At 43.8% G+C, this 24,852-nt stretch overlaps 1 protein-coding gene across 1 annotated transcript in view; it reads right to left on the bottom strand.

Annotated features, from left to right (window-relative positions):
• LOC132827201 (radial spoke head 14 homolog) overlaps nt 1–14,588 on the bottom strand; it is a 33,977-nt gene extending 19,389 nt beyond the window's left edge. The window contains exons 1-2 of the mRNA XM_060843789.1: nt 14,386–14,588; nt 4,654–4,790 (exon numbers count right to left, since the gene is read on the bottom strand). Of these exons, the coding sequence (XP_060699772.1) occupies nt 4,654–4,790; nt 14,386–14,567 (319 nt within the window). The 5' untranslated portion in view covers nt 14,568–14,588. The remainder of the gene's footprint in view (nt 1–4,653; nt 4,791–14,385) is intronic.
• Between the last annotated feature and the right edge of the window lie 10,264 nt (nt 14,589–24,852).

The following is a 24,852-nucleotide window of genomic DNA, read 5'->3' as shown; positions in this document are numbered from 1 at the left end:
CCCTGTAATTTTGTACTTGTATACATGTGACAATGAAAATAAAGGTCTAAACCTAAATCTAGATGAATGGTGCTACCATCACTGAATCCCTATTATTAACATGCTGGGGTTACCATTGACTATAAACTCAACTGGACTCACCACATTCACCACATCCTGATGAAGGGCTCTGGCCCGAAACGTCGAATTTCCTGTTCCTTGGATGCTGCCTGACCTGCTGTGCTTTAACTAGCAACACATTTTCAGCTCTGATCTCCAGCATCTGCAGTCCTCACTTTTTACTCACCACATTCACACACTGGCTACAAGAGCATGTTAGAGGTTAGGAATATTGCAGTGAGTAACCCACCTCCTGACCCCCTCCCCTCAAAGCCTGTCCACTATCTACAAGGCACAAGTCATGAGTGCGACGGAATCCTCCCACTTGCCTCAATGGGTGCAGCTACAACAACACGCAAGAAGCCTGATACCATCCAAGACAAAGTAGCCCACTTGATTGGCATCACATTCACAAGCATCACTCCCTCCACTACCAATACTCAGTCGCAGCAGTGTGTACTATCTACAAGATACACTGCAAAAATTCACCAACGATCTTCAGGCAGCTCCTTTCAAACCCACAACCATTTCAATCTAGAGGGACAAGGGCAGCAGATATATGGGAACACCACCACTCACAAGTTCCCCTCCAAACCACTCGCCATCCTGACTTGGATATATCGCTATTCCTTCACTGTTGCTCGGTCAATATCTTGAAATTCCCTCACCAAGGGCATTGTGGGTTATCCTAGAGCACATGGACTACAATGGTTCAAGAAGGCAGCTCACCAGCACCTTCTCACGGGTAACTAGGGACGGGCAATAAGTACTGAACCAGCCAGCAATGTCCATGTCCCATGAATGAATTACAAAGCATTTTTCTGGAGTCATATAGACCAGACCAGGTAATTTGGCCAATTTCCTTCCCAAAAGGACATTAGTGAACCAGATGGGCTTTTAGGATAATCAACAATGGTTACTTGTGATGTGTGTTTTACCTTCAGCAGGTTTGTTCATCTGATGGGGCAATACTATGTCATCTCCCACAAGAAAAGAAATAGAAATGGATAATGTAGTAGTGAGGTTTCCAACAGAACATTTATTACAGCTCAGAATCAGAGACACAGAAGTATTTGGGCTAGTATTAAGCCATTCAGTTGGAAAGAATAGCACACTTCCATCAGTATGTCACATTTCAAGTGACCCAAGATAAGATGGAATTTATACCTGCAGGTCACACGCTATAATATAGCATTGATATCATAAGCATGTCTCTGAAAGCTCCCACTGACATATGGCTATAAGACATGACACAGTAACATGGGCACCAGCTGACTAGCTTTAAAATCCCTGAATTTTACTGAATTCAAACTCGAGCATCTACCGTGGCGAGATTTAAATTCATTTCTCCCACATCATTAGCCTGGGGTTCTAAATTACTAGTCCAGTGACCTTATCAAAAGGGTTTTCTGGAAGCTTCCTTTCATAAGAAAGATCAGAACACTTTTCCAACATTGAACATGCAAAATGTAAATTTTCTTGAAAATGATAAATATAAACTAAAGAAACAGTTCCTAAAAAGATGAATAGTGCCATTTTAACAGAAATAATTAAAATTTATATGAATGCTATGAGGAAACATTTGAGAGCAGGAAGTTTGAAGCATATTAGTGCTCTAGAAACTAGAGAAACAGCAACATTAAAACCTCTGCACAGTGAAAAATAAAGTGTACCCTGACATAAAGTTATTGTGAGAACACAGAGCATGTGTGTTTCCTACCCATCCAACCCTGCTCCCACTGCCAATACACCAGTGACTGGGCTGCAAAGGAATTGGGCAGCTTTGCCCACATGTTAAGACAATTAAAGCCCTTCATTCCCAGCTAAGGGCTCATCCGATTGTGATTTAACCAGTGGTGGGAGAGGCCCACCTCAATCAGCCAGCCTGGCTGGTTTCCTGATGCAGACTTGTGATGGGCAGCCAAGAAGGAAAGGTCCCTCCTAAATGAGTTCAGTCTGCCCTTGGAAGGGAAAACAAAGTGTGTGAAGAGGAGGTGACTCCAATCCTGCCATAACTGAGCCCCCACCAGCCCCCAAGGTTTCCTACATTGCCCCCTCTGTGTAGTCATCAGTTACCTCTCTGCAGGCCTCCAGCCATTCAGCTTTGATGAAGGCCCCAGTATAATACTAGCAGTGGCCTCCCACTGAGGCGGGTTTTTCAATCCACCCTAAACCTATGACATCTAGTTCTGAACATGCCCATTTCGTCTATTTATCTTATCTACACCCCTCACGATTTTATAAACCTCTAAAGGTCACCCCTCAGCCTCTGATGCTCCAGGGAAAACAGCCCCAGCCTATTCAACCTCTCCCTATAGCTCAAATTCTTCAAGCCTGTCAACAGCCTTGTAAATCTTTTCTGAACCCTTTCAAGTTTCACAACATCTTTCTGATAGAGTGGAGACCAGAATTGTACGCAATATTCCAACAGTGGCCCAACCAATGACCTGTACAGCTGCAACATGTCCTCCCAACTCCTGTAATCAATACTCTGACCAATAAAGGAAAGCATACCAAACGTTTTCTTCACTATCCTATCTACCTACAACTCCACTTTCAAGGAGCTATGAACCTGTACTCCAAGGTCTCTTTGTTCAGCAACACTCCCTAGGACCTGACCATTACGTGTATAAGTCCTGCTAAGATTTGCTTTCCCAAAATGCAGCACTTCACATTGATATAAATTAAACTCCATCTGCCACTTCTCAGTCCATTGGCCCATCTGATCACGATCCCGTTGTAATCTGAGGTAACCCTCTTCGCTGTGCACTACACCTCCAATTTTGGTGTCATCACTTACTAACTATACCTCTTATGCTCGCATCCAAATCATTTATATGAATGATGTAAAGTAGTGGATCCAGAATTGATCCTTGTGGCACTCCATTGGTCATAGGCCTCCAGTCTGAAAAACAATCCTCCACCACCACCCTGTCTTCTACCTATAAGCCAGTTCTGTATCCAAATTGCTAGTTCTCCCTGTATTCCATGAGATCTAACCTTGCTAATCAGTCTCCCATGGGGAACCTTGTTGAACGCCTTACTGAAGTCCATATAGATCATGTCTACCACTCTGCCCTCATCAATCCTCTTTGTTACTTCTTCAAAAAACTCAATCAAGTATGTGTGACATGATTTCCCACACACAAAGCCATGTTGACTATCCCTAATCATTCCTTGCCTTTCCAAATTCATGTACATCCTGTCCCTCAGGATTCCCTCCAACAACTTGTCTATCATCAACGTCAGTCTCACTGGTCTATAGATCCCTGGTTTGTCCTTACCACCCTTCTTAAACAGTGGCATCACATTAGCTAACCTCCAGTCTTCCAGCACCTCATCTGTGACTATCGATGATACAAATGTCTCAATAAGAGACCCAGCCTTCACTTCCCTCGCTTCCCACAGAGTTCAAGGGTAGACCTGATCAGATCCTGGGGATTTATCCATGTTTGTGCGTTTCAAGACACCCAGCACTTCCCCTTCTGTAATATGGACATCTTTCAAGATGTCACCACCTATTTTCCTACATTCTATACCTTCCATATTCTCTTCCACCAGTAAATATTGATGCAAAGTACTCATTTAGTATCTCCCCCATCTCCTGCAGCTCCACACAAAGGCCACCTTGCTGATCTTTGTGAGGCCCTATTCTTTCCCTAGTTACCCTTTTGTCCTTAATGTATTTGTAAAAACCCTTTGAATTATCCTTAATTCTATTTGCCAAAGCTATCTCATGTCCCCCTTTTGCCCTCCTGATTTCCCTCTTAAGTATACTCCTACTGCCTTTATACTTTTCTAAGGATTCATTTGATCTAGCCTGTCTATACCTTACAAATGCTTCCTTCTTTTTCTTAATTAAACCCTCAATTTCTTTAGTCATCCAGCATTCCCTACACATACCAGCCTTCCCTTTCACTCTAACAGGAATATACTTTCTCTAGATTCTTGTTATCTCATTTCTGAAGGCTTCCCATTTTCCAGCCATCCCTTTACCAGCGAACATCTGCCTCCAATCAGCTTTTGAAAGTTCTTGTCTAACACCGTCAAAATTGGCCTTTCTCTAATTTAGAACTTCAACTTTTAGATTTGGTCTATCCTTTTCCATCATTATTTTAAATCTAATAGAATTATGGTCGCTGGCCCCAAAGTGCTCACCCACTGACACCTCAGTCACCTGCCCTGCCTTATTTCCCAAGAGTAGGTCATGTTTTGCACCTTCTATAGTTGGTACATCCACATATTGAATCAGAAAATGTTCTTGTACACACTTAACAAATTCATCTCCATCTAAACCCTTAACATCCTTACTAATACTGATCTCTACAGACAGAGCTCACCGCGAGAATTGTATTCAATCTCTGTTAAAGTGGAAAACATGCGGGTGCCTGTTTATCACTTCCAGACAAATTCAAATTATAGCCACCTGCAATTAAACACAAAATTGTGTAAACCAGGCCTTCAGATATGCATTTCTCTTCATCCACCTACCAGTCAGTGCCTATCTGCACCCCATTCACCACGTCCCTTCTGTTCTAGTTGTCAGTCACTCACCTTGTGTTGTAATGGTGGCAAACATCAATGCTCCTGCTGCTGAGGCTCTGACCTCAGACTCTGGGTCACTGAGCAGCTCCACCAGGATTGGAATCACCTTCTCTTCACACACTTTGTTCTTCCCTTCCAAGGGCACGCTGAACAAAAAAGAAAATTCATCATTTAGGCAGCAAAATGGATTCGTTCCTCAATTTTACACCACAATGACATAGTGAGAAGTGTGAGGAAATAATGGCTTTTCCGCTGTTGACAAAGGGGAAGGAGGAGCAAATAGAACAGCGAATGAAGGCACCCAGAGCAAAAGACAAAGAGAGTACTCAGGGAGGAGAAATCTCAATGCCGAATAGGCATGAATGGTCAGTGTGTATGATGGAAAAGCTCTGGTCTGTCTTGGAGGAACAGCAGTTTCTGTTTAGACAGTTTACCACCTTCAAGACTCAATATGGAGTTCAACAACCTCGTAGCATGAATACTGTCCTCCATTTTGATGACAACCCCTTCACCCCAGTATTTTGTTTGCATGTATTTGCTCTCAGCAGAAATGACCTGTTTTCTACCATTCTCACCTACTATTAACACCCTATTCTTCATCTATATCCTTCCTCTACTACCATCTGACCTCTCTTTATCTTTTGCTGTAGGTACCCTCACCAGCTGTTCTTTTTTAGTCCTCCTATCCCTTTGTCATTAGCATTGAAACCATCATATTCCAGACCCCTTCACTTCTGAAGAAGAGACATATTGGATTTGAAACATTACCTCTGCTTCTATCTCCACAGCACCTGCCAGACCTGTTGACGTTTTCAAGCACATTGCTTTCATTTTAGATCTCTAGTTTCTGTAGTATTTTGTTTTTACATAATAAGAGAAAGTTGCTTGCTTAAAAACCATACAAAGGAATGTGGTACATGGTTAATCTCCAGTCAGTCATTGTCATGCAAGAAGCATATTAAAGTCTCCTTAAACTACTCTTGGCCTTTACCTGACCTTCTCCGCTGCACCCAATGTGGCCTCCTCTATACTGGGGAGACAGGCCGCCTACTTGCGGAACGTTTCAGAGAATACCTCTGGGACACCCGGACCAACCAACCCAACCACCCCGTGGCTCAACACTTCAACTCCCCCTCCCACTCCACCAAGGACATGCAGGTCTTTGGACTCCTCCATCGCCAGACCATAGCAACACGTCGGCTGAGGAAGAGCACCTCATCTTCCGCCTGGGAACCCTCCAGCCACAAGGGATGAACTCAGATTTCTCCAGTTTCCTCATTTCCCCTCCCCCCACCTTGTCTCAGTCAAATCCCTCGAACTCAGCACTGCCCTCCTAACTTGCAATCCTCTTCCTGACCTCTCCACCCTCACCCCCACTCCGGCCTATCACCCTCACCTTGACCTCCTTCCACCTATCACCCCTCCCCCACGTCCCTCCTCCCTACCTTTTATCTTAGCCTGCTGGACACACTTTCCTCAATCCTGAAGAAAGGCTTATGCCCGAAACGTCAAATTTCCTGTTCCTTGGATGCTGCCTGACCTGCTGCGCTTTAACCAGCAACACATTTTCAGCTCTGATCTCCAGCATCTGCAGACCTCACTTTCTCCTTCTCCTTTATTCTTCTTGCTCCCTCCCACCATCCACAGGCTTCAAAACTTTTACAACACTAGTTCTCTGAATTCTGATTAAAGATTATCGAGCTGAAATACTATTGTTTCTCTCCACAGATTCAGGCTGACCTGCTGTGTTTTGCTGGCCTTTCTTTTATTCTTATGTTAAATTTGCCACTTTAAATGATTATTGCATGTGCCCCTTCTCTCCTACGCCTCCCACCATCGCCCCCTGCTCTGTCACTAGGAGAGCCAATAACCCAAATTCTAAATGCTGCTGGTAGGCAACCTGTTCTTCCTCAAGAGAGGAGCCAGAGGTGGGAATAGATGTTGGAGTCTTTTTGTGAGCTGTTGAAATATGATGGAGAATGTGCATCAAGGTTTTCTGAAAAGCACTGGAGGCTAAATGTGAATGGGGTGGAGGAGAGGAATGCTGGCTGTCACCATTGTGGGTAGGAATACACGCTGAGGGGACAGGAGGAAGGAAACATGGTCGTGCTGTGGCACTTTCCGAGATGGTCACTTCTGGTATCCTGTGGTATTTGCCACCACTACAAGGATAGAAACAGAGGTAATGTTTCAAATCCAATATGTCTCTTCTTCAGAAGTGAAGGGGTCTGGAATATGATGGTTTCAATGCTAATGACAAAGGGATAGGAGGAAGAAGAACAGCTGGTGAGGGTACCTACAGCAAAAGATGGTACTGGGTAATAGTTGTTTGAGGTTCCTCATATCACCAATCCTCCTTTGTCTTTGGTTTTCTTGCACCTATCTGGTGACAGTTGGCGGACCATACAGCATCTATAGAAGAGGGACTGTTCTTGGATAATAAGCTGGTTAACTGCACGATAGCAATAGAACCGATTTGTTTGGTTAGGTTTCATTACGAGGACTTTAGGGACGGAGGTACAAATACTCCCTCTAAACGTTAGAGTAGAGCTTCTTATCTCCATATGTAGACCGCGTGACCTCAGTAGAATGGGTGGAGATAATGAACTAGGGGGCATAGGTTTAGGGGGAGAGGGGAAAGATACAGAAGAGACCTCAGGGGCAACTGTTTCACACAGAGGGTGGTACGCTTATGGGCTGCCAGAGGAAGTGGTGGAGGCTGGTACAATTACAGCATTTAAAAGACATTTGGATGGGAATATAAATAGGAAGGGTTTGGAGGGATATGGGCTGGGTGTTGGCAGGTGGGACTAGATTGGGTTGGGGTATTTGGTCGGCATGGACGGGTTAGACCAAAGGGTCTGTTTCTGTGCTGTACATCTCGATGACTCTATGACTCTATAATTAACTCCTTCGGAACCATAGAATTAGCATCAGATATGTTGTTCCTCAAAAGTGGATGTAGTGAAAGACAAAGTTCAATGTTTTCACATGGCCATCCAGCATTTACTCCAACCCCACATTCTTAGCAATTATGTAAATCTCACTCCATAACTTACAATTTGCATACACTGATAGCTATTCAAACACAACAGCTTCATCACCTGAACTAATCGTATGACACATGCTGCCCATTTACTTCATAGACTCCCTACAGTATGGAAGCAGGCCATTCTGCCAATCAAGTCGCACCAACCCATCTGAAGAGCATCCTAACCAGTCTCAACCCCCCCTCCTCTATCCCTGAAACCTGTATTTCCCATGGCCAATCCACCTAACCAATATCTATGGACTGTGGGAGGAAACCCATGCAGACACAGGGAAAATGTGTAAACTCCACACGGATAGTTGCCCTCCTGAATCAAACCCAACTCTCTGCAGCTGTGAGGCAGCAGTGCTAACCACAGAGCCACTGTGCCACTCTGAAGAACTGAATAGCGATCTCAGATAGCAGTCATTGAGCTTGTATAGAACTGAACCTCTATGTGCATAACACCTGTAAATGAAGAGTCATTGTTCGAATGAACACACACCACAGTAGTGCCATTTAAAAGTCAAACCATCCCTTTATCAGCCCAAGACAAAGACCTCCCTCACACAACAGTGGATAGCCAACTGGGAGATGCTGCAAGTATCATTTGCTCCAACCTGCAAGTCACTCTCATTGTCATTGGCAATGCTGTCGACACTCTGCCTTGAGGCCAGTGGTGGTAGAGTTCAGTGAGGACATCCTGATAGAAGTGCATATTTCTCAGAATGAGGTTCAGGAAAAATAACCGACATAGGCACTGTGCCCCAACTCTTCTGCCATCACATCGATGACTGCATTGGTGCAGCGTCCTGCACCCAGACTGAACTGGAGCAGTTCATCGACTTTGCCCACAACTTCCACCCCATCCTCAAATTCACTTGGTCCATCTCGGACACCTCCCTCCCATAGGTGATTAGATTACTTACAGTGTGGAAACAGGCCCTTCGGCCCAACAAGTCCACACCGACCCGCCGAAGCGACAACCCACCCATACCCCTACATATACCCCTTACCTAACACTACGGGCAATTTAGCATGGCCAATTTACCTGACCCGCACATCTTTGGACTGTGGGAGGAAACCGGAGCACCCGGAGGAAACCCACGCAGACACGGGGAGAACGTGCAAACTCCACACAGTCAGTCGCCTGAGTCGGGAATTGAACCCAGGTCCCTGGCGCTGTGAGGCAGCAGTGCTAACCACTGTGCCACCGTGCCGCCGCACGCCGCCCCTTTCTTGACCTCACCATTTCCATCTCCAGTGACAGTCTCCAGATAGATATTTACTACAAACGTACAGACTCTCATACTTACCTGGACTACACCTCCTCCTCCCCAGTATTGTGCAAGAACTCCATCTCATTCTCCCAATTTCACCTCCTCTGTCGCATCTGCTCCGATGAGGAGACATCCCACTCCCAAGCATCCCAGATGTCCACCTATTTTGAACAAGGTGCTGTTCCTCTCACTGTCATCCGGACAGCCCTCTGCCACACAACCTCTATTCCCCGCTCCACTGCTCTAAACTCCCCTGCCCAACGCAATAAAGACAGAATCCCCTTTACCTCATATTCTACCCCACCAGTCTCCACATTGAATGCATCACCCTTAAACACTTACGCCAACTCCAACAGGACCCCACCACTAAGAACATCTTCCCCACCCCAACCCTCTCTGCCTTCCGCAAGGACTGTTACCTTTGACAGTACTTGGTTGGTGTCACTCTCCCCACCAAGCCTCCCTGCACCCCCAGGGACCTTCCCCTGCAACCAGAAAAGATGCAAGACCTGTCAGTACACCCCCCCACCCCCCATCTCCATCCAGGGCCCCAAGCAGTCCTTCCAGGTGAAACAGAGGTTCACCTGCCTCCCTTGCAAATGAGTTTACTGCATCAGGTGCTCCTGATGTGGCCAACTCTACTCTGGGGAGACTGAACGTAAACTCAGGGTCTGGACCTCAGTCACCACCCATTTCAATTCCCCCAACCACTCCCTTTCTGACATCACCATCCTTGGTCTCCTTCATTACCACAATGAACCAAATCACCAATTGACGGGACAACACCCAATCCTCCACCTGGGCAGCCTATAGCACAGAGGACTCAACATTGAGTTCTGCAATTTCAAATAACCTCCCTCCCCATCCCCTGACTCCCTTCCCAGTCCCTCCACTTCCCTTCCACTGCTCCATGCCACCAACCAGATTCATTCCTCCCATTGACCAACCTCTCCCTGTCTTTCCACTTCACCACCCTGCCCACGCCTCCCCCTTTACCTGCAGCTCCCCTCCCCTCCAACCCCTGTCCTGAAGAAGGGTTACGCCTGAAACATTGTCTTCTCCCCCTCCTGATGCTGCCTGGCTTGCTGTGTTTTTCCAGCCTCCTGCCTGTATATTTCAGATTCCAGCAGTTTTATTGCCTCTAACTGCTGAATGCCCTCAACAGACATAGCCTCCCACTGAAACCCTTGCTCCATCGTCCAAATGCTTGCTCTCCCTCTGTGACACTTCAATTCAAACTCCTTTGTTCTGTTGTCCAAGGAGGATGTACATGTATCCAGGGCTGGAAGGGAAACATTTCACAAAACAGCCAAATCGATTTCCCTCTCCATCCAGCTGCTGTGTGGCATTGTGCAGCATAACATCGCAGGTCTATGTCCAATGCTTTGGCAGTGGTCACTGTACCTTCATTTTGCAGCAGTCTGTTGTGGCACCTACATTTGTACCACTGCAATGAAACAGAGGGTGGCTACTGGGCGACAATGGCTATTTGCTAACTGTATAGCTCAGCACCACAGCCAATGCACATAGGTGCAGCATGCCAACAATGAAAGCTGTACTGCAAATGTAAGAGAGCAAACTCATCGCTGTGGTCATTGAACACTTCAGCTGCCTGCACTGCTCAGGGGGAGTCCTGAATTACTCAGCAGTAAGTGTTTGGGTACACAAACCTGCCAGGACAGTAGACGTGTAGGAGTTGGAAACAGAGAGAAAGCAAGGAGGGGCGGAGGTAACAAACAGGACACCTTTCTGGCCAGGTTGTCCATGGACTACTCGTCTGACTCCAATAGCCAGCAAAGCAACAGTTGTTCCCCATTCACCATCAGCCTCACACTTCACCTTCCCTATGTCAGTGACCAGAATGATATCCACCTGGTCACAATGCAAACATCAACGTTAACACAAAATAAACATTCCAAACCAAATTTACAGACAACAAAATCACCTGCTATTGCTTAGTAACGTTAACCAGTCATCACTGTGCACTTCCTTCGAGCCTGTGTTTTCTTCTCAGGCCTGGTACCCCTAGTGCAGCGCTACCCCACAGGCTGCAGGACTCTAAACAAAGGAGACAGCGGACAGGCTGGGAGGGTGGTCTCCAGCAGCTCACGCTGCATCATCTCATTGCACCATGTGGATGGCTGTCACCAACAGCATTGAGGGACTGGGTGAGAGCAAGAACATTGTCAACCTGAGAGAGGGAGGCACTGCCATTCTGTCAGCCCAGGCAGAAAAACCAGGCAAACCTGGAAATGAGGAATACTGGTCTCATGTACTTCAGAATGAAGGACTGTTATGACTAGGTGGTCATTTCCAGATATTCCTGATTTTCTTTTACTTTTTTTTAACCCAATGCAAGGGCAGCTCTTAAACATTCCAAATACTCAGCTGGAGAAGTGATGGTTCGCTGCAATGCCCAGAATACCTCTTCGAACAGTGGCACCTGCAGCCACCCTTGTGACAAGCTGAGCTTCAGGCCTGTCGATAGAAGTTGCTCATGCAGCAATGGCAGCATGAAGCTGTGCCATGCTGGCTTTGACAGCTTCCTGCTGACTACTGCTCAGTGCAATGCAGGTATGCAGCCAGTGTTCAACATGTGGTCAAGTGAGTGCACAGCTCAGAAGGCAGCAAACCACCATCATTCACGGGGGAGGTGTGACCTGGCTGTGACTTTGTGGGAAGAAAGTTTGAACAGGAGGAAGAGTGAATGATGGGGAACAGCGAGACATCATGTTCTGATGTTGACTGACAATACCCTGGATGCTTTAGTGGAGAGTGGGGGTGGAGGTGCGGAGGTGGTTACAGGTCTGACTTATTCACTGAGAGGGGCCAACCACCTCTTACCCTTCACTAAGCACTATCAAAGCCTTCACTTTACCTGGAAACTGCACCCTGGCCACATCGTACTGCCTCTTCAGAGCCAGCTCTCAGACTGCCAGAACCTCTGACACTCCTGTTTACGTTTGTCAGCCAGGGTTCCCTGATTGGACCAGATTAACAGCCCCAATCAGTGTGGAGACCTTCAGGTTAAAACCACCACCAATTATCATTGTCTAATGGGAGAACAGCCCCATGGTCTAGTAGGACTACCACAGCTTTAAGTTTTATGTATGCAAGGTTTTTATGCTCCACACAATACTTTTCCTTTCTACTTCAGCTGCATATCCTCCGATTTACAGTATCTAGTTTCTCCTTAATACATCTCTTCAATGTGCCTCAATGACCGCATTTGATCCAACTTCCACATTTTAACCACTCTCTGGTTCACCTTCTCCAGAATTCTCTACTGGGATGATCATTACTGTCTTATATTTAAGGCTTCTAGTCCTGCTCTGTCCCTAAAAGTGAAAAAATCTTCATAACTAATAGAATTTCTAACTCATTTCTGCATAACATATTCCACTTAATATTCTAAATCCGTCAAGATTAAGATAATTCAGTCATAATTAATTTAATACAAAACACACTAATACTGAGGGATTAATTATCTCTGGTAACACACAGGTTAATGTGTTCAGCTAGTGTTCATTTCTGCATCATTTTAATATAGTAAGGAATAATCTTGAACGTATTAAGAGTAGTACATTGAAGGATATTAAACCTTTCAGCATAGGTCTGTCTAATTTCGTGCTTACCTCCATGATAGTTCGATGAATATATTTGTTCCCTTGTTTTTACACCTTCTGTTCTGAAGGTGCCCTGTTGTGTTAGTAGGTGATAGTTTAATGGTTTCAGGTGGGCATTCTGTGACTTCCTGTCAAAACTGCCACATTAACACCAGTATCTGGCTTTAGTAATCTGTGCATACAACTCAGCTTCATCACTGAATGTTTGGCATGCGGCAAATTGCTCAGAAATAAGCCCTCCAGTAAGGCAGCATTTGAGGTAAGAGCCCTTGATAAAAGACTCAGCAAGAACAATCAGAATAAACTCTAAGCCTTACATAGCTCCCTTAAAGGATACCTTGCAGAGTGTAATTAAAAATAATAGACAGAAGGTCAGATGAAGAAAGGCTGAAGGTTTTTGTTAGACAGAGGGTTGAGAGGTGACTTAATTGAGACATAAAATATAATCAGAAGGTTAGATGGGGTGGATAGTGAGAGTCTTTTTCCTTGGATAGTGATGGCTACAACAAGGGGACATAGCTTTAAATTGAGGGGTGATAGATATAGGACAGATGTCAGATGTAGTTTCTTTACTCAGAGAGTAGTAGGGGTGTAGAATGCTTGGCCTGAAACAGTAGTAGACTCACCAACTTTAAGGGCATTTTAGTGGTCATTGGATAGGCATATGGATGAGAATTGAATAGTGTAGGATTGATGCGCTTCAGACTGGTTACACAGGTTGGTACATCAAGGGCTGAAGGGGCCTGTGCTGCACTGCAATGTTCTATGTTCGATACCAGCCAAGACAGATATTAGTAGGGCTGACCAAATGCTTAATCAAAGACTTTCATTTCACAGATCACATTAAATCATGGGAAATGGAGAGGGAAGCAGTTTGAAGAAGAGAGTGATCTCAGTCAGAGGAATATATCACAAAATCCCACCCCACTGAAACCTTAAAGCAAAATTCACTTGGATTTTTGTTCAAACAGAACTTGTCTAAACTTTGACTTATTCTAAAATGGAGCAAGAGTTGCAATAGGCTTTGGAGATTTAGAGAGAAAACACAAATTCAATTTGAGCAATTACATCTGGGAGAAAGGAAGATTCCTCGCTGATGGGTGAGTTGTTCCATGCTTTTTATTCCAACTATAAAGTAGACGATAACTCACCCCGGTCTGGGATTTAACAGCCTTGGTGCGAGAATTAATTTGATCTATTGAAATTTGTTAGTACTTCCAGCACTATATTGAATTCATTTTAAACCTTATTTATTTTCCAGTTAAACAGCACCAATTTAATTCTGAGGAAACTGGTTATTCAAGTGAGACAGGTGGAAGATATTTCTTGGAGCTTCAGGTTGGTGTTGAAGTTTTCAACAAGGAACACAACATATCCAAGTTACTGCCCATGTGTGTGTGTGTATATATATAGAGAGGCCATGGAAAGTTGGGAAAAGACAAACCATGGCACTGAATGAGTTTCTTATGAAAGCAGACACAGATAGGATGAACCAATTGGTCTCTTTCCAAATGGTTACCTTCTATGGCAGTAATGTTAACCTATCCTGATTTTTTTGGCAGCTGGTGACCTTCAATTCATATCACCACCTTCTCTCCCCTCCCTCCCCTCCAACAAACAGGTTACTTGCTAATGACTTCAGTAGTGACTTGTTAGATGAGGTAATAATGTACACACTGTCTGATCCTATAATTTCCACCAGGCAGGTTAGGTTAAAATTAGGACCAGTGCAACATTGTATATAGCTGAGTTTTGACTGATGTCCATTTATATGCTAATACATCTATGCAGAATGCTTGGCTGTTACCTGATGTCTATGAGAGCTTGTGCAGCCAGACTCCTGATGAGAGCAGAGCTGTGTTTGAGCTTGGTCTTCAGCACTGATATGCCCTCAGCGTGCAGGGCATGCTTAGTGTCCACAAGCAAACAGAAGTGTAGCGTCTTCAATATCAGCTCCTGAATCTCGTCCAGCTCTGTGCGCAGCTTCATAACCAGGTCAGGAATCAGGCCGGCGTATACGATGGCAGTAGCACCTGGAGGAGGAGCAGAAGGTTGAGGCATGTATTTAGCAGACATTGTAATCAGTTCTGTAAGGAAGGTTGGAATCCAACTTGCACAGCACTGCCTCATCGGACAGAGGGTAATCAGGATGAGATCAAGCTCCTGACCACTGTCCTGTGATCCCTGCGGTAAAAATGGGCAGTAATGTTGGTGTGGCCAGGATACCTGGACTTTTTGGAAATTCAGTTGTACAGCGAAGCAGCAGAAACTAGAGTATTCTGAAGAATGGATGACACAGAGGGGCCTGAGTGGGGCAGCTGGAAACTTTCTGGATAAATACACCGAGTTCTAATAACTTTACATTATCATTAACAATACAAAGTGCATGAAAAGCAACTTCAGACAGCAAAGGTGATCAGAAATTTCAACAAAGGCCCTAAGCAGGAAGGATCTTGTGTTGAGTGTTTATTTACCTGACTAGAGTGAAAGTGGAAGGTTCCTTCATTTCTTGGTTACCAGTGCGGCTCAGAGATGTTCTGTTGAACAAATCAAGACAGAGCCACTGTGCTGAACCCTGTAAAGGACCCAGGAGGCAGACTCTTGTTCCCCCATATTCACCAAAATAAACTTCAGTGAGGACTGCTCAAAGCCTGGCAGACTGGGCAGTGTGTGTACTGCATGTGTGGCTGAAATTGTATTGAGGGGTTCTTAGATTTTCAGGAGGGAAACCCCTGTAGAAAATTGTCTCCTGGATATTTTCTAATAAGAGATCTGTTAGACAGTGCAGGTAGGACTTGAAACCAGGCCACTTGACTCAGAGGTAAGGACATTACCACTAGAGCCCCAAGTATTCCCCAATGTTCCTATCTCTGGGAATTCCGTTGTGACAGGTTTTGTGGATAAATAGCTTGACTCATTGCTTAAGTTCACAACAAGACAAAGGGAATACTGAAAGACCCTGCATGTGGACTTAGACCCATGTATGAATCACTATCAGATCAAATGTGAAGTCACTCATGGAAGAAAATTTAAAAATAAATTAACTTTCTGAATGAATGAATGTTAGTTTTACAGAAAAAAAAGATAAAAGCCCAGTTAAACATGTAAAAGTAATGTTATATTAATGCCTAATTTCAATTTATTTAGAGATGTCGGTGTTGAACTGGGGGGGACAAAGTTATAAACCAACCAGGCAAAAGTGAGGACTGCAGATGCTGGAGATTAGAGTCAAGAGTGCAGTGGTGGAAAAGCGCAGCAGGTCAGGCAGCATCCGAGGAGCAGGAGAATCACGTTTCGGGCAAAAGCCCTTCATCAGGAATGATCCTTACTTTTGCCTAGTTGATTTTTAAATCTTGAAAATCAAAAATCACCCAACACCAGGTTATAGTCCAACAGGTTTATTTGGAAGCACTAGCTTTCAGAGCGCTGCTCTCCTTCATCAGGTGGTTGATCAGATCATCACAGCCACCTGATGAAGGAGCAGCGCTCTGAAAGCTAGTGCTTCCCAATAAACCTATTGGTCTATAACCTGGTGTTGTGTGATTTTTAACTAATTTCAATTTGATTTTTGTAACTTACAAAGATTCCTTATGGCCACATTAATCTGTTCACAAGGTAAATATAGTTCTGTAAACAAATGCCAAAGTTTAGTTAAGGTGACATTCCCCCAAGTAGAACGTGCAATCGGGTCTGCACGCTCATACCACCGTCACTTTTACATAATCAAATTATTTTCTGAAAGTCTCTGTACGGGTGTATCACCTGCATTAAAGCTGCAAAAGGAACAGGGTGAAATGAAGTCTGATGAAGTCCTAGCTCCAGAATTTAACACAGACCCCATTCCCTCTTGAATAGAAGCTAGAATTTGAGGCCACTTAAAAGACTGGGACCACTGTCCAATTGAGGAAGTTGGCATGCCTCACAGAAGCGGTTTGGACCAATCAGAGGTTTGGAAAGCTGCGTCTGACCATAGAACCAGCAACTCAGTCCAATCAGAAGGCCAGAAACTCTGCAGTATCTGTTGCACCATTGATAATGATGGTCATCGTCGGCTCTGTAAAGAGGGGAAGAGTGTTCCTTCATGTTGTGACAACTTCTTCATTTAGCGGGCAGTGGACATTTGGAATTTTCTATCCCAGGGGTTGTGAAATTTTCTATCCTAGGGGTTGTGAAAGTTCAGTCATTAAGTCAGTTCAAGACAGAGATTGATAGATATCTAGCTACTAACAACATCAAAGGACATACGGCCAGCACAATAATATGGCACTGATTCAGGTGACCAGCCATTATCTAGAATGGCAGAGCAGGGCTCAAGAGGCTGAATGGCCATTTGTTGCAAAACATGGTAAATGATCTGACTCTGCAGGGGCAGGGCAGCCAGGATTCTAGAGTCAGAAGGGTAAACTCTCCAATGGTAACATCAACAGCAGGTGTAGTTGGTATCGTGGATTGGAGGGGGCACTCACTCAGGTCAGAGACTGGCCACTAAAGAAGTTCCTTCCTCCGAACCAGACCTTGACAGTGGCACAGTCTTTAACTGAAAAGATTATGGTGATGTTATGAGGATGCTTAACATTTTTCCAGGTTGTTTTTTCTTTTTTGGACAGGAAACTGGGCAATGTTTTTAATGATACTTCTTGGACATCACAGCGTTTAAGCTAATTCCTTAGACTTATTAACTGAAAATCTCATGCCTGGGGTTATGGCCTTGTTTCAGATTTAATTCGGAGTTCAGCTGTGTACAACCTGACAAGAGAGAAAAGATTACTTGCTGAGAAAACTCTTTTGGTGGATCCAATGTGATTTATGAAAGATGGATCCAGCTGTTGCCCTGAAAAGCTGCTAAAAGAGTCAGTCTGGATGTTTTGAGTGAACTGCCTTTAAAAATCCCTGTGACAACTGCTTGCATTTAGTGACCCATCCATCAAAGATTCCAACCAAAAGCCACCTTGAACATTTCGTATCATTATCGTGTTTTCTTCATGAACTAACAATTGTTGATCATTATGCTGTTTTTGTGAAGGTAATCCCTCCAGAGAATTATTTTTGGTTTTAATTGGTGTGTATGTTGAAGGAGAAAGTGTTGTTTAGAATGGTAAATATTTATACCGTAACACTTCCAGATGTGTGTTTAAAAGCTTTATATCTTTGCCAAAGAAGTCCTGTTTTTCACAATAAATCACTAATCTCGTTGTTCATTAAAGAAACCTGTTTGATGGATCTTTTTATGCCACATCTAATATCGATACTGCATTAATTGATTATTGGTTACTGGATAAAACATTTACATTTATATTGTAACCAATATTACAATACAAGTTGATGACTTTACAGGACAAGTCAGATTTCAAACTGAAATCTGGTTTGATAGATCACAGTTTGTTCTTTTTTATTTAATGAGATGGTCTTCCACTGAAACATAAACACACAATGTTTCAGATTTGGTTTTAACAATAAAACAGAAGTGAATATCAAGCAAAATAAACCAAATTATTTACCTATAGTACAAGTTTAACAATTTAAAAATATATGGTAAAATATAATCCCATCTATCCCAACATTATTAATTTTACAGTACTCAAACACTAGACAGAATTCCTTTCTCTATCACATTAGAGGTTTCACTTAACTGTTTCTTTCAATTCCCAGTCTTGAGAATTTAATAGCCTCTTCTTTCATTATTCACACAATTGAGATTAGATTTTCTCAGCTTCAAATAACCTCTTCAGAGTTCTAATCAAATAATTTTAGTCTGAAAACCCTTCAACTTGTAATCTATTTCCTAACTGTTCTGAACGAACACCCTTTGCTGGGACAAACTGTGCTCTGACATTTAACTTCAACCAACAATTATATGAAATAAAACCAGAAGCTTTCTAAGTTATCATTTTTAACCCTCAAGTAAAAAAAAATTCTTCTGAACTGAAAACAGGCCAGTATTTTTCACTGTTTACTGAGTCCAATCATAAAATCCTCATAATACAAATGAAATCCCATTATCACTCCAAGAACTTGTGTGCTCCTCCTGGTTTAAAACAAATTATGGCTCCAGAAATATCAAGAAGTTAGTCATTAAACTCACTCTCACACACAAACCAATTCACATGTCACTAGTTCCAAATCCAAACACCTATATATATATATATATATATATATATAACTTGCACAAGTGGGCCTCTCTAGCCTGGGTTGTAACAGTCCCAACATACTGAAGGATAGTAGCTGGTCAGAACCCCAGCAAAGGTTGGCCCATTCAGCACAAAAAGGAAACTAAAAGAGAAAAAATACAAAGTTCAAATCTTAAAAGAATTACAACATTCAATTGCCCATCATTAGATTTAAAGCTGAGAGATCCAGTGAAAACTGTTGTTAGAATCAGTAGAATTCATACAAAACATAGTTTCACTAAAAATTGTCACCTACAATATTTTTGCTTTGAAATATTAAAATAACACCTCTTGAAATTGATTTTGAAGGAATGAGGTTTCATTTCCACACTGTTGGTGCTCCAGCAGTGAGGGAAGGGAAGGAACAGAAAGCAAGATTCAAGATTTTAACCCAAACTCTTAAAATATGAATGTGTCCACATTGATAAAATAATGGCGTTACCCTTGAATATCTTGGACTCATCTTGATGTTTGCTCTCTGTCTCTTGTATAAATCTGTGTATGTTCATCCTCACCAAGTCTTTGCTCAAAAAGACTTAAGGAAGGAACAAAAGGATTAGGGATGACCCAAGAAACTGTTGCCTGGCATTTAATGTGCTTATGTTTTACAGGTCATTGTGGAAGAGGGGTTATGGTACACTGAAATTGGTGTATTACAATCTATAGCATAGAAAGAAACAAGGCTGTTCAGCCAAAACGATTGATGCTGGTGTTCATGCTCCACATAAACCTCCTCTCATTTATCTTCATCCAATCCTACCAATATATTCTTCTATTCCATTTTCCCTTCTATTTGTTAAATTTCCCTCGAATACACCTATACTATCTGACTCAACTACTGCTTATTATTGCAGTTAGTTCATCAGCAACGATTGGTAAAAAAGTTTGTCCTGACTTGTTTGCTGGGGACTAAGAACCTAAATTCACACCATTATTTAATTGCTTCTACATATCATCCAAAACTTGAAAATGCTGTGTTCACAGTCATTTCCATTTAAAGACTACTATTCCATTATTCATCACATATTTCACTATATTTCATCTAATAGCTGGTGCCTGTTTGTTCTAAATTTGTCATGCATTTATCTGATCAATTCATTTACAGATCTGAAACATTCTGAATTACTTTAAACAGCATCCTTTGTTCCTGCTGTGCTGCCTATTTGGGAACTAGGTGTGAAGCTCAGACGTTTACATTTGGTTTGTGGCCAGGTCATTTGTGTAGGTGATAAAACAACACAGGTTCAAGCATTGACCTGAAAGCACGACTACATGCTTAATTTAGGATGTACACCTCCTTGCTTCTTTAAATATTCATTGATACTACAATTGTACAGCATGCAATTTCATCAAAATAATTGGACAGTGAATTTATTCCTTCCTCTCTGGTGAATATTTCTGAAAGATAAACAGTAAGTAATTAGACTATTTTCATTTTACTTATCAATTGCAGTTATTCATTCACATGATGAGGGCAGTTTTGGCGAAGACTTGCTGATTCATTAGTGCCCTGGAGAAGGTGGTGGTGAGCTGCCTCCTGGAACCACTGCAGTCTGGGTACAATAGGTACAACAGTGCTGTTTGGGAGAGAGCTCTTTGACTTTGAGCTAGGGGCAGTGAATGTACAGATTTGGAGTAGAGGGGACCATTTGGACCCTTGAATGCTCCACCATTGGATAAGGTCATGGCTGATCTGATTGCTGCCGACCCTTCAGAACCTCTGATGTCTGTCTGGGTCACAATTTATCTTTCTCTGCCTGAAAAGTATTAAATTACTCAGCCTCTACTATTTGCTGGGGAAGGGGAAATTATCCTCCTCATCTGTATCATAAATTGGAGATGCTTTATTTTTAACCTGAGTTCTCTGGCTCTCGTATCCCCATTGGGGGGAAGCACATTTTCCAGCATCTGCCCTGTCAATTCCTTCAGGATCTTACATGTATCAATAAGATCATCTCCCCTTGCTCCAACCTCCAACACATCGAGGCACAGAATGTCCAACCTTTTCTCAAACAAACAATCACAGAGACTGGAAGTGGAAGTAGGCCATTCAGCCCTTTGAACCTATTCCACCATTCAAAATGATCATAGCTGGTCTTATATCTCAACACCATACTCCTGCTTTCGCCCCATAGCCCTTGTGCCTTTAATATCTCAAGAAAAACTGCCTGTTCCTTATGTGTATTCAGTGACATGGCTTCCATTGCTTTTTGTGGTTCATTACCATTTGACTGAAGAAATGATCCCTCATTTCAGTCTTAAGTGGCCTATCCTCTACCTTCAGACTGTGTCTCCCAATCATCCAGGGGAACCATCCTCCCTACATTTAGTCTATCCATACCTGTTGGAATTTTATACTTTCATCCTTCTGAACTCTAAAGAATTCAGACCCAGTTGAACCAATCTCTCCTCATAGAATAGTTCTACCATTCCTGATGTCTGTCTAGTGAACCTCCTCCATACTTCCTCCTTGGCAAGTGTATCCTTTCTTAGGTAAGGAGACCAAAATCACCCACACTACTCTAGGTGCAGAATTACCGAGGTTGCTTTCTGCATCTTCCTGTCTACTTATTGTCAATGGTGCACAAGGACATCTAGATCCCTTTGTACATTCACACTTTCCAACATATAATCATTTTAATAATACTCTGCCCTTGTGTTTTTCACACTGAAGTGCACAACTTCTCATTTAACCATGTTATACTGCATCTGCCGCATTCTTGCCCACAAACTAAACTTACCTAAACCACCTTGAAGCCTCCTTGCATCTTCCTCACAACTCACAATCCCACATATTTTCTGTCATCAGGAAAGTTGGAAATATTACATTTGGTTCCCTTATCCAAGTCATTTATACGTTGTGAATCCACCACATCCACTGATTCCCCCTTATCGAATGTACTAGTTACACCCCTCAAAAAAACTCCAGGAGACTAATTACGCACGATTTCCTTTTCATTAACCTGCACTGGTTTTGTCTAATCATGTTAATGCTTCTCAAGTTGCCTGTTTTGATGTCTTTTAGAATAGATTCCCACATAATTCCCTGGTGTTTTTCTTACCCTCCAGCTGCCTGCCACTTTGACACGCCATTGTGGCCAGCATTTCTGTCTCAGGCTGGCTGCAGTGTTCCAGTGAGGCTCAATGCATTGGAGGAATACCGCCTCACCTTCTGCATGGGGATCTTATAGCTTTCAGGATTCAACACAAGTTTAACAATTTCACAGCATGAACACTTCCCTCCATGTCTGTTACCCAGCCCCACACCCCAGGCCTTGTCATGAATTGAGTTTCTTTCAATACAGCCAACCCATTTTCAACTTTTCTTCCCTGCTTTACTATCAACAATGCCTCTCTCTGTCACCTCTGCTCACTCTCTCTCTGGGCTCCCTCTTCATCTCTCTGCTCACCTCCACTCCCTCTCCCTGCCATCATCAACATAATATCATCTTTGTGAAAGTAAGGACTGCAGATGCTAGAGATTAGAGTCAAGACTGTGGTGCTGGTCAGGCAGCATCCAAGGAGCAGGAGAATCAACATTTTGGACAAAAGCCCTTCATCAGGAATAAGGCTGGGACCCTTAGGTTGGAGACATAAATGGGAGGAGGGGTGGGGCTCAGATGAAGGTAGCTGAGATAGCTGATAGGTGGATGGAGATGGAGGGTGATGGTGATAGGTCAGAGAGGAGGGTGGAGCAGATGGGTGGGAAGGAAGATGGACAGATGGGACGGGTCATGTGTATGGTGCTAAGCTGGAAGGTTGGAACTGGGGTAAGGTGGGGGGAGGGGAAATGAGGAAACTGGTGAAATCCACATTGATGACCTGGGGTTGAAGGGTCTCGAGGTGGAAGATAAGGCGTTCTTCCTCCAGGTGTCGGGTGGTTAGGGAGTGGTGATGGAGGAGTCTCAGGACCTTGGCAGAGTTGGAGGGGTAGTTGAAGTGTTCGGCCATGGGGTGGGTGGGGTTGGTTGGTGCTGGTGTCCCAGAGATGTTCTCTGAAACACTCTATGAGTAGGCGTCCTGTCTCCCCAATGTAGAGGAGACCGCACTGGGAGCAACGGATACATTAAATGACATGTATGGAAGTGCAGGTAAAACTTTGATGGATGTGGAAGGCTCCTTTGGGGCCTTTGATCGGAGGTGAGGGGGGGAGGTGTAGACACAAGTTTTGTAATTCCTGCAGTGCCAGGGGGAGGTGCCAGGAGGGGAGGGTTGCTGGTTGGAGGGACGTGGACCTGATGAGGTAATTGCGGAGGGTGGATAGGGGAGGGGAGGGAAATATATCTCTGGTGTTGGGGTCCGTTTGTGGAAATAGCTGAGGATAATGCACAGTATCTGAAGGTTGGTGGGATGGAAGGTGAGGACTGGGGGAATTCTGTCCTTGTTGCAGTTGGAGTGGTGGGGTTCAAGGGCGGATGTGTGGGAAGTGGATGAGATGTGCTGGAATTGGGAATAAGGGATAGCATTTTTATAGGAGGCAGGGTGGGAGGATGTAATCCAGGTGATTTGTGGGAGTCGGTGGGTTTGTAGAAGATTGTTGAGTTGGCCACCGTTGATGGAGATGGAGAAGTCCAGGAAGGGGAGGGAGGTATCTGAGATGGTCCAGGTGAATTTATGGATAAAAGCAAATTAATGCGGATGCTGGAATCTGAAACCAAAAGAGAAAATACTGGAAAATCTCAGCAGGCATCTGTAAAGATCTGCTGAGATTTTCCAGCATTTTCTTTTTTGGTTTCAGGTGAAGTTATGGTCGGGGTGGAATGCGTTGGTGAAGATGATGAACTGTTCAATCTCCTCATGGGAGCACAAGCTGACACCGATGTAGTCATCAATATAGTGGAGGAAAAGTTGGGGAATGGTGCCAGTGTAACTCTGGAAGATGGACTGTTCCACGTAACCGACAAAGAGACAGGCATAGCTGGGGCCCTTGCATGTGCCTATGGCTACACTTTTCATCTGGAGGAAGTGGGAGGATTTAAAGGAGAAATTGTTGAGGGTGAGGACCAATTCAACCAAACGAATGAAAGTGTCAGTGGAAGGGTACTGATGGGGACGTCAGGAGAGGAAGAAGTGGAGGGCTTGGAGGCCCTGGTCATGGTGGATGGAGATGTAGAGGGATTGGATGTCCATGGTGAAGATGAAGTATTGGAGACCAGGGAAGCGAAAGTCTTGGAGGAGGTGGAGGGTGTGTACCAAATGTATGTGGGGAGTACCCAGACTGGGGTGATAGGACAGGATCGAGGTAGGGGGAGATGAGTTCGGTGGGGTAGGAGCAGGCTGGGATGGTCAGGCTTGTGGATCTTGAGAAGGAGGTAGAATCAGGCAGTGCAGGATTCCCAAACCTTGTGGTTGGAATTTATGGGTGGGAGGTCCCCTGAGCTGATGAGGTTGTGGATGGTCTGGGAGATGATGGCTTGGTGATGGAATACCACCTTTTCCCAGATGCTATCAATTTTGAAGAAGAGTTGTTTCCCCACAGATGCTGCCAGACCTGCTGAGTTTCTCCAGCAATTCCTGTTTGTGTTTGTTTCAGATCCCTACCTTTATGTTATTCTCCTTGCAATACATGACTAGCAATGGCCAATAAATACCGGTCTTGACAACAAAGTCCATATCCCAGGGAATAATAATAGAACATTTAGATCCCAGCCAAGTTTTTGATACTGTAATGTAAGAGGAATTGAAAGTTGGATAAGACAGGGCAGACAAACGGTGGCTATGGACGGCTTCATCTTTGGGATGATAAATGGATTGCTATTGGGATCTGTACTGAAGAGCATTCCTGTTTGAAATTTTTTAAAACTAACATGGAAAGATCAAAACTGTCGAAACTTGTACGTGACACCAACTTCAATTGACGGGATTGAAGTGGGAAGTTAAGGAATTCTGGGAAGGGCAAAAATGTGAATATTTCAAACTCACCGTCTCTGAGCAATAGAAAAACCAAACAGTAGCGGGGCATTGGTTGATAGATCATTGGTACCAATATAGTAGCAATGAGCATCAGGGAAAGGTAAAGGAAGCTAACTATTTATTCAGATGTATAGACAGAGGAACAGTGCACAATTCCTCACAGCCAACAATGTCCAGGGAAGAGTCTTGGAGTG

This window comes from Hemiscyllium ocellatum, chromosome 24, assembly GCF_020745735.1.
Source record: "Hemiscyllium ocellatum isolate sHemOce1 chromosome 24, sHemOce1.pat.X.cur, whole genome shotgun sequence".
NCBI classification, from domain to species: Eukaryota; Metazoa; Chordata; class Chondrichthyes; order Orectolobiformes; family Hemiscylliidae; genus Hemiscyllium; species Hemiscyllium ocellatum.
This window is presented reverse-complemented; position numbering and strand designations above follow the sequence as displayed.